The 10,388-nt window shown below is 30.1% G+C and overlaps 1 protein-coding gene across 15 annotated transcripts in view; it reads right to left on the bottom strand.

Annotated features, from left to right (window-relative positions):
* Positions 1-257: 257 nt before the first annotated feature.
* The window catches only part of LOC128159560 (tyrosine-protein phosphatase non-receptor type 12-like), a 32,622-nt gene continuing 22,491 nt past the window's right edge, over positions 258-10,388 (bottom strand). The window contains exons 14-20 of one of the 15 annotated variants that reach the window (XM_052822680.1): positions 10,261-10,287; positions 6,376-6,390; positions 5,390-5,433; positions 5,206-5,230; positions 4,513-4,536; positions 2,343-2,372; positions 258-1,867 (exon numbers count right to left, since the gene is read on the bottom strand). In XM_052822680.1, coding sequence (XP_052678640.1) covers positions 1,791-1,867; positions 2,343-2,372; positions 4,513-4,536; positions 5,206-5,230; positions 5,390-5,433; positions 6,376-6,390; positions 10,261-10,287 — 242 coding nt within the window. In that variant the 3' untranslated portion in view covers positions 258-1,790. Of the gene's footprint in view, positions 1,868-2,342; positions 2,373-4,052; positions 4,097-4,512; positions 4,537-5,205; positions 5,231-5,389; positions 5,434-6,375; positions 6,391-7,091; positions 7,140-10,260; positions 10,288-10,388 lie in introns of all 15 variants that reach the window. The other 14 variants (XM_052822678.1, XM_052822677.1, XM_052822675.1 and 11 more) reach the window with 14 other exon arrangements.

Below are 10,388 nucleotides of genomic sequence, written 5' to 3'. Positions count from 1 at the left end.
TCATCAGATGAACTGTATGTCTCTGGAGGAGGCATTTAAAATTGCCATATTTGAAAAAGAGATTCGTGAATATTAATGTTGGTATAAAGAGAGTTCATGATTTCTTCTTATTAATCGAAATTCAAAACTGGAGAGCTTACAACGCATTTATTTTTAACCAAATTCTTAAAAAGAAATATGTTCATAATAAGGCTATCAAAACGTGTCTTTTTAATAAATACAATCTCGTTTTACAAATGTCGTACTAAATCTTCAAAATGAATTCAAATCAGTAACCTCATTTTATTTTTTCCAAATGTATTACTGTTGTGTACAAAATAAATGTATATATAAATAATAACAAATAATTGATATATACAAATATTACTAAATTCAACTGAATCTAACGTTATCACACATATGTGCATAATTTTTATATAAAAAGGAATGTACATAAACATCAACACTTAGTTACTTAAATTTACATATTTCCTTGTAGAAAATTTCACTTGATGTAAGTTGAAATCGAAGGTCAGATTCAATTACTTTGTGCAAACAGGATGAAATGATTCGAAGTAAAAAATGAAATGAAAAAATAATAACGCCAAGAGTTCATTAACAAAAAATATATATGACATCAGTTTAATATGAGTAAGCAGTATTCTAGTAGTGTTTGTAATTTTACTAGGTAATTTTATTAAAAAAATAAAATATTTTTTTTTGCCTGTGTTTGTTTAATCACTTTTTAGTCATGGATAATTATTATCATAACGAGATCATAATTTCTTCATTACACCAATCAAACACAATAAAATAAATTATATCAATGAGGTCTATACAGAAAGCCAAAAGCAAAACCAACGGTAATAACATTATATATAAAATATATAATTACTAGTATAAGTAACAAAATATATAGGAGATAATTTTATATTCCAATCAAAATGACACACTTATACATCGTCATGGTCTGTTGACTACTGTAGCACTGAGAACATCACAATCACACACGCATTTAAACAACATACGTTATTACAACCAAACTCATTTACTTGGAAAAAGATATAAATTCAACATAAAACCTTGGGTCATTATTAGCTCAATATCAAAATATATCACATTATGCATGAAAAAGGAAGAAAAAAAAATTGCGACTTACTTGTTGATGGTTTACTTAAACATATGAGGAAATGGATAATTTTTAAAACATAGGCTGCTTTCCATTTTCTTTCTCAATAAACCGGTTCAATATTTAAAAATATTTTTCATTAATACTTTACAAAATATTCTTAAGAGGATAAAATTTAGGGAGAACTGATGGTCAACATTTTAACCATCAGTTCTACAAAAAACTTTCAGTTAGGATTTGTTTACCTATGAACTATCACTTAGATGAGAGAAAGCCATAAATCTTACATTTCAAATTTGGGTATTTTACTTTATTTTTATATAGAGCTCTTTTTTAAAAAGAGATCAATAAGGCCTTAAAAAACCCACGAACATCGACCCCTTTTTAACTATATGTAGCATATCACGTGCTTCTTCATCTTACAGTCTTCTTAACATGTTTTGAATATCACGCAAAATAAACTCTGCATATTTATTTGTATTTAATCATTTGCCCTCTAAAATCTTGCAACAATAATAATTCACACAAATAAGGATTCCAGAACCTTCTTTTATTTTCTATAGACTAAGTATAAAAAAACCTAAACTAGAGTAAAAAATGGACGAAACAGAAGGATAAGAAACTTAATATACCGTTTCAAAGAATGAATCAAGATATGTTATATGATTATGAAAGACATGGTTTATTTCAAAATTTTCCTCCAGAAATTTGGCTTATCCTTCGGGCCACCAGGCTTTTTTCCGAGTCTTGTTTTGAATCCTGGAATGAAAATTGAGAACATAGCGACACCACTGAAAAGCTGCAAAATATTTGCAATTTTAATCCAACTTGGGTATCATTTTATAACACGGGGCATACTTTCTAAAGATACCTTTTTATGTCTTAAAATAATTATTAAACTTCCTTTTTTCTGATTTAACTCCATAAATAATAAATATTTATTACAGCTGCCAATAGTGGTTACTTATTCAATGCCATTTTATTGACAAAAAATGAAATAAAAATAATTCAAAGTATACAATTATCGTATGAAATAAATCAGAATTCTTCTTGCAAATTTTGAATATACATTTCTGGAATTTTTTTTAAATACTGTGAGAAAGAGAGAAAAAGTCTTTATCCATACAGAAATTTTATGAGAAGAAATGTCCGAATTTTTTCAGAATTTCTCGAAATTTTGTCGTGAATTAATATTGTAAGAATGGGAAGAATACAAGCATTATCATTACATTACCTGGGATATGACTTGTGTCTGTCCCCAAGTCTAAAAATAAACAAATGTAATAATGTACCTGATATAACAATAATCAAATTAATTACGAAATGAATCTTGATTGATGACTGAACAAATCTGATACAATAAATGTGTTTTAAAGAGGAAATGATTTAGATTTTGGTTAACAAACAGCATAATTAATGTATAAAATGTTAAAATGTACGACGGTGGTTTGGGTTGAGCATTTTTTTAACTTATTGTAAAGCTGTCAAATGATTGTTAAGATCAAAACTAAGCAAAAAGATAATTCATTTTAAAAACCCTGAAAGGCCCAAGGACCAACATCTTAGTAACACTTCTTTAGTGTGTATCTTGAATACAGCCACTTTTTAATTAAATAACTCTGAAATTCACATTAACTTTATAAGGAATATTACAAACATGTACAAGAAGTAATGTTGCAATATACAAGTTTCAAAATAGTAGATTTAGAGTGAAAAATAAAAAGATTAACCAATTCTATTTGATATCAATTTTGCACCACATCTTGCACCACATTGTTAGTCACAGGGGAAGGGAAAGACGTCGAGGTTAGCAAAAATTGCTGCATTCTTTTTTGTAAAGGTATAGAAAAAATGATTTCTCCCTAAACATAACAAATTTACGAACTTTTTATCCTATTTCGGCCAGTTATCAGAGGGTTTAAAAAGTCTGAAACAACAATTTATCAGGATTTCTTACACATCGTTTCAAAACTAATCCTGGGCTTACTGTTTACAGATATTACAATCTATAAAGTATCACAGTTCTGGAATTGTCATAACAGTATCACTTTTTATAGCATTGAGGATCCTAAGAACAATTTTTTTTTTAAAATTCAAATGCTAAAGGCAATACCCCTCCCGACCAAGGTTTGAACAATTAAGAATCAACACTGTAAAAATAAGTTTTGTTCAAAATGTTTGTGTTAGTACAGTAGTTTGTGAAAAAAAAACCGACAAACAGACGGACAGACGCCAGACAAGGAGTGACCAAAATAGCTCACGTGTTTAACAGCCGAGGTGAGCTCATATGGCACTAGTATTATGAAAATGAAACCAAGACTATGAAGCCAAGAAATCTTAATCCATTCTCTATTTATGTTTAAAATAACATTTACATTGGCGATATATACAATCATTTAGGGTGATGAAAAAATAAAACAATCTTAATTTTCGACCTTTTTTTTTTTATTAATCTGATTATAAAAGAAACTAGCGGATTAAAATTCTTGGCCAAATGAAACCAACAAAACAGGACAAAATCGTGGGAAAAGCACGCTAAGACAGGGATCAGAAAGGTGGTGACTAATACATAACTCATACTACCGTGGTTCCTTTCTACTAATTTGGATTTGATAATTTTCAACATATTTCTCAAAGAAAAAAATCCCATCGCTTGGGGAAAAAACTGCTAGGCTTTTTACTAAATTTTAACTAAAATTTCTGATCATGCATGCGTGTGATGATTAAAAATGACGTACTACATGTATGACTGTCTCTAGCAAAAGTTAATAGTTGTAGCCTTCTTAATGGCTTTCTAGCGAATATCTATTTATTATCTAACTAGAGTTATGATCTAAATGACAAGTTACAACAATGAGTAATAATTATACGTGAGATAGAAAAAAAAAGCAAAAGAAAACCGTTAATTTTCAATCAAGTTTCGTCAAACAAGCGTTTAACTTACGCGGATCCTATTCTTCACAATGTTTGTTGGTATTGCATGCATTTCTATTTCAAAATATGATTTATCTTTAAAACATTGATGAAAAAAATAATGATTTGATGATTTGTGGTTCGAACCAAGAATTTTATCCGCCATTCTTTATAAATCAGATATATATATATATATAAAAACATCAGAGTAGATATATACATTTTAAGATTGGAAATTCAAATGAATATCGACTAATATTAATGGGGAAAGTCCTGAAAATCTTAATAATAAAGATTGAATATTGACGGATAAATACATGTTTATACTAAGGAAGAACTATAATAGACCTTTAAATATATATATATATATATATATATATATATATATATATATATATATATATATATATATATATATATATATATATATATAAAGTTTAAAAGAAAGAAAGTCATACAGTATTTTTTTTAATTATATTTCTTTTACTTACACCAAGTACTATTTGCTGTAATATCTAAACGAGTATCTAAATGAGTTAATAACCTTCATTTTCTTCAAGAAATTCACTCTTTCATAACGTTTATTGATAAATATAGTGTTCGAAAATATCGTAATTGTTTCTTATCTAAACATTTGCGCGAAAAAAGTCAATATCCATTTGATACTTTTTAGGTTTAAAAAGAAAAGTTGCATCTTACTGCATAACTTGTTTAGAAGTAATTGTGTCCTATAACTAATATAAATCAACAAGTTTGTTGATTTCAAATGAGGAGATAAAGCTATTAAATAACAAAAAGTTGTGACCCCGTTGTCTTGCTTATAGCTCGATCTGTGACAATGCTTTTTCGGTCAAGGTTTAGAAATATCTTTATTAAACCTTTTAGAAAACAAGATTGGAAAATTTGACTTAAATTGCACTTGTCCCTTTGAAAAAAAATCACTGAATTTTGAGGGATCTTAATCAATGGTTTAATAATTGGAAATTTTTCACAATTAATTTGTGTCTTGAATACTTGGTGTATGGACAGTTTTGATAATTGAATAAAATGATTTAAGAAAACTATTTCCTCGTAAAGCTGTGTAAATGTGCATAAAAAAAATTAACAAGATTTAAACGACTCAAATATGAGTATAAAACACAATTTAGACTAATTATGGTACAGGTATATTTCTTAGTACTGACCTTCGTTATTGTTTCCAATATTAAGCTGCAACAAAATCCAAAAGTACTTTTAGGAATTAAATCCAAAAAATTGCAAAAAATATTTCAATGACATTTACAAATTAAATTACGTATTATCAGTAACACCTGAGAAATGTTTTATCGAATATTTTCTTTTTCAAAACTAGAACTAATTGTTACTTACTTTGTCTTTGATGTTGTGCTTCAAATTTGCTAAAGTTGTGTTACCTATGTAAAAGTACGATAAGAACATCAATATTTGTCAAAATATATGATTTTCGTCTTGAAAATAAATATCCACACGGATTTATACCAGCAAAGTTTTCATAATATTTTATAGAAACGACAACTTTCCCTGATTTTAGATTTTATATGAGAAATTTGATTTTAATTGTATCATTTATAAAACACTGCTCATAATCATTATTAATGTGTAAAGTTCTCATATCTGGGAAATAGATTTCATAAATTTTTGAATAGATAATATGAAAAAAGACTTCATACAAGTTCAGAGTCAAACAAAGCTATATGTTTCAAAGCACTGACACATTTGTTCGAAGAAACGGATTTACACAAGAATGAATAATGCATTTAGGTTACTTATTGTAAAAGATGTACGAGAGGAAATAAATGAACACAATTTTATCAAACTGTTTAGTATCAAAGTAAATAATAAAACATTGATCTCACACATACAAGGGGCAGACATAAAAACGTAAGGTTAGGTTTTCTACACAACCATAAATATTTATAAATACAGCATCTTGTTTTTAAATTCAAAACACTTTTTTTTCATTTCGAAGTATTGAAATGGAAAATAAAGTTTAAAGGACCATGCAGGAAAAGAAAAGGTGCAAAGGACAGATCCCGAGGTCGAAACCCTTTGCCAGCCTCACAATCTTCTCGAACGAACATTTCATAATGTCAAAAACATCCATCATTAGGTTGACGAATGCATTTGTTTGCATGAACGCGATTGCTGAAACTTTCTGAAGATTTTAGAGAACCAATAGGGATATGGTTTCAACAAGGTCATTGAGATGACCCTATGCGGGTAACCGAGAAAGGGAATGCAAGACTGGTCATGGGTTTCCGACACACGTAAAGTCTGTTGTCATACACTGATTCCCACATCAGGCCATGTGGGTGACCAATATTGCATGAGCAAACCTTTAAAAAGTCCCGCTGAAATACATGTTAAAACTATAATTAGGTTTCTGAAAAACCTATAAAACGATGGTGGATGTCTTGTATAAATAGATAATGCGTTATATCTATTTAATGTAAATATACATTTATATCATAATACAAGTTCTATTCGTTTCAATTTCAATAAAGTTCATATATGTATTAAAATTTTACACGGAGTTATGCAGTAACTATGTTAAAATTAACAATTATAGGAATTAACAAAGAAAGCTTGTTAAGTTATATTAAGGCAAATGCAAAAAGAAAAGAAACAAGTGCAACGATACCGTCCATGCCAATATATTCATGAAATACACCAAATTCATGTGATTGCACTTTCATTCATCAAAACAACTATTTTCTTTAAATATGCTATAATATGCATGATAAACAAGTGAATGTGTAACAATTTATTTATTACGGTCTTTCATATTTGATTTATCTATAGTCGTGAGTATTTTACTTAGTGAACACTGCAGGCTAGAAAGGGTAAAACAATATAAGTTTATAAAAAGAAATAAAAGTCGGGAAAAAAGCAGTTCGCCAAAAAAATGTCTTAAGTTATGAAATTTGCTTCCATATTGCTTGTTACATTCATCTATGTTAAAAGCATGTTATCCCAAAATGGTAGTACAAAGCAACTCTTATAAGCTTTCAGTGATGTGGCTACTTCGCAAAATTTGAATCAAGTCACTCACTGCTTTTCTTGGCCGGTGATAAAAAGTCGGCCTCTATTTCATCATAATCTGGTAAAGACGCACACAAAGGAAATGTATTTTTCTTTAAAAATGCTAGACAAAGACTTTTTAAATATTAATAAATTCCAATTTTATGTTGTTAAAATGCTTTCTAAAAGACTATCCCATATTCTATTTTCTTTCGATAATAAATTAAGAAAACTAGACACTTGTTGCAAAAGCAACAAAAAGGTCTTCCGTTTTGATATACATGTATCAATTTAACTGTAAGACATTGCTTCTCTTACATGCAAAAAAAAGTTGATATGATAATTATTGTGAATGATATATCCAGACGTTACTTACATGTAAAACAACGAGAATGAAAAAGAAATCAATTTTTTAAGTACTTTCTGTGACGACCGGAAGTAACGCCGATCTAAACAGAAATGTTAACCATTTGTACAATCATATGTCAATCTTTCCTCAAAGTTTGGTTGTTCACGACTTTGCCAAATCTAAGATCTATTTGAAACAATATTTTTTGTCTCGGGACCGAAACGGACGAACGAAAGTGATGAATAAAAACAAAAGCTGGTATTTCTCGTACATTTGCTTAATGTACATCACTGTTTATCAGGCTAGATGAAATTCCAAGAAGGTCAGCTAAACTTGTTAAAAACAGGATTTGTTTGAACCCTTCCGGTAAGAACCGGAAGTGACAGTTGACAAAATTAAACCCGTTAAACACATCCCCAATCAAAATTCTATCAAACAATCTATGAAAGATTCGTGTCTCAATCACTTACAATGACGAAAATATTGCGGATAACACATGTACATACATAGGTCTATCATCCCACAAAGATTGATCGTTCAAGCCGTTACCGTTTTTGAGATCTCCAGGAATCAAGGTTTTTTGTCTCGGGACAGGAAACGGACAAACGGAAGTGCTCAATGTAAATTGTAATTAATTTTTTTTTTTTGTACTTGCCCTTTCTACTTAATTGTTCATCGAGTTCACTACAAATATCAAAGGAAAACAGTTAAACTGATAAACAGCTCGATTTGTTTGAACTCTTCCTGTGTGGACCGGAAGTGACGGAAGACAAAACGAAACCGGTTAAACACATCTTCAATCAAATGTCTATCATCCATGAAAGTTTTGTGCTTTGATCGCTTATAGTTTCTGAGATCTCGTTTGTACAAAATGTGTTTCAAAAAAGCTACCTGAGATATTTGAGATATCTCACTGGAAGTAGAATTTTTTTGTTGAGTTAACATCGCATAGACAATCTATGCATAGATTTATACTTATATATTTATTTTATGGAAAAAGAATTTTATGCGAAAAAGGAGTTATTTTCGAAGTGCTTCCGGTGACGACCGGAAGTTACGACGAACAAAACAAAATAGTATAAACACATCTACTGCTATGGGTCTATCATCCCACAAAGTTTGGATGTTCAAATCTTTACCGTTTTTGAGATCTCGTTGATACAAGCTTTTTCAACGCGGGACAGGAAACGGACAAACGGAAGTGCTCAATCTAAATTGTATTTAATATATCTTGTAAACTTGCCCTTTGTACTTCATTTCTCATCCAGCACACTACAAATATCAATGGAAATAAGTTAAACTGATAAACAGCTCGATTTGTTTGAACTCTTCCTGTGTGGACCGGAAGTGACGGAAGACAAAACGAAACCGGTTAAACACATCTTCAATCAAATGTCTACCATCCATGAAAGTTTTGTGCTTTGATCACTTATAGTTTCTGAGATCTCGTTTGTACAAAATGTGTTTCAAAAAAGCTACCTGAGATATTTGAGATATCTCACCGGAAGTCGAAATTTTTTGTTGAGTTAACATCGCATAGATAACCTATGCATAGATTTATACTTATATATTTATTTTATCGAAAATGAATTTATGCGAAAAAATAGTTATTTTTGAAGTGCTTCCGGTGACGACCGGAAGTTACGACGAACAAAACAAAATAGTTTAAACACATCTACAACTATAGGTCTATCATCCCTCAAAGTTTGGAGGTTCAAGTCTTTATCGTTTCTGAGATCTCATTGTCCATAGCTTTTTGTCGCGGGACAGGAAACGGACGACAGGAAGTGAATTTTGACAAAATGAAAAAAACGCCTAGAGATATTATCATTTTCTTTCAGTCCTGAAAATTTCAAGAGAATCTATCCAGCCATCTCTGAGAAATCTTGTGGACAAAAAACGGACCAAAAAAAATAATAATAATAATAATAAGAAACATTACAATCACTATAAGGTCTTCCGTTGGAAACGGAAGACCTTAATAACAAAACTTAAAACAAGATCATCCACAACTTATGAACTTCTAATAGTAAAGAAAACTCCATAGCGATCTGGGCTATGAATAAGTCTTCTAAGAATATGAAGTGTCAATATGTTTGACTACTTTTGTCTGAATCACCCTACTTCAGCAAATAAATGTTATTGGAACGACTTTAAATTCAGCCATAAACTATTTCTCAGAAGTAAAAGAATGGGCAAGTAGCCAACTGGCCTTAACATCAGCTGGATAAGTGTCAAAGCCATTTGACCTTTTAAACATCTCCTAAATAAAATGCCGAAGCTTGCTGGCCTAAACATCTCTTGAATAAAATATCAAAGCATGCTAGCCTAAAAATTTCCTGCATGTACATGTAATGCCATTCAGTAATGGCTAAATTCCACACTGCATATGCTCATGTCATGAGAATGAAAATTTGCAACATAATTTTGATGGCTGGAGGTAGGGTGGGTAAGAAAATGGAGAACGGTGTTGATTTAAATGCTGTATTCAAGGAAAAGGCTTGACAAGGTCAGGCAGCCCATAATTTAGATCATGAACCAGAAATCATGTATGCTCAGGTTATATATGAAAACACCAATAGATCCCAGTGAACTTGCACTTAAGCCTTTATCATAGAGATAAAGGCTTAAGTGCAAGTTTTAAATTCTTTTTATTTTCTCTACAACATAGGAGTATTCAGGAGTCGCCTGAAAGGCTTAGAAATTGACTTAATGAACAAAAATGGCAGACACTCTAGCAATCTGCAGAAAGAAATAAAAAAAAACGCAACTAATTCTCAAACCAAGCATTACCCAGGGTATCTATTGCATGCATTTGCTAAGGACTTTTTTTTTTTAAAAATCAACTTACTCCCAGCTTTCCAGAAATGTCTAACATCTATTTATAATCAATTTTTAAAATTACTAAGTCTATCTTTAACTCAGAAATATAACATATCGAAAGAATTTTTTTTAATAAGTATCTTTTACTGATTCTAA

Source organism: Crassostrea angulata, chromosome 8, assembly GCF_025612915.1.
Source record: "Crassostrea angulata isolate pt1a10 chromosome 8, ASM2561291v2, whole genome shotgun sequence".
Lineage (NCBI taxonomy): Eukaryota > Metazoa > Mollusca > Bivalvia > Ostreida > Ostreidae > Magallana > Magallana angulata.
This window is presented reverse-complemented; position numbering and strand designations above follow the sequence as displayed.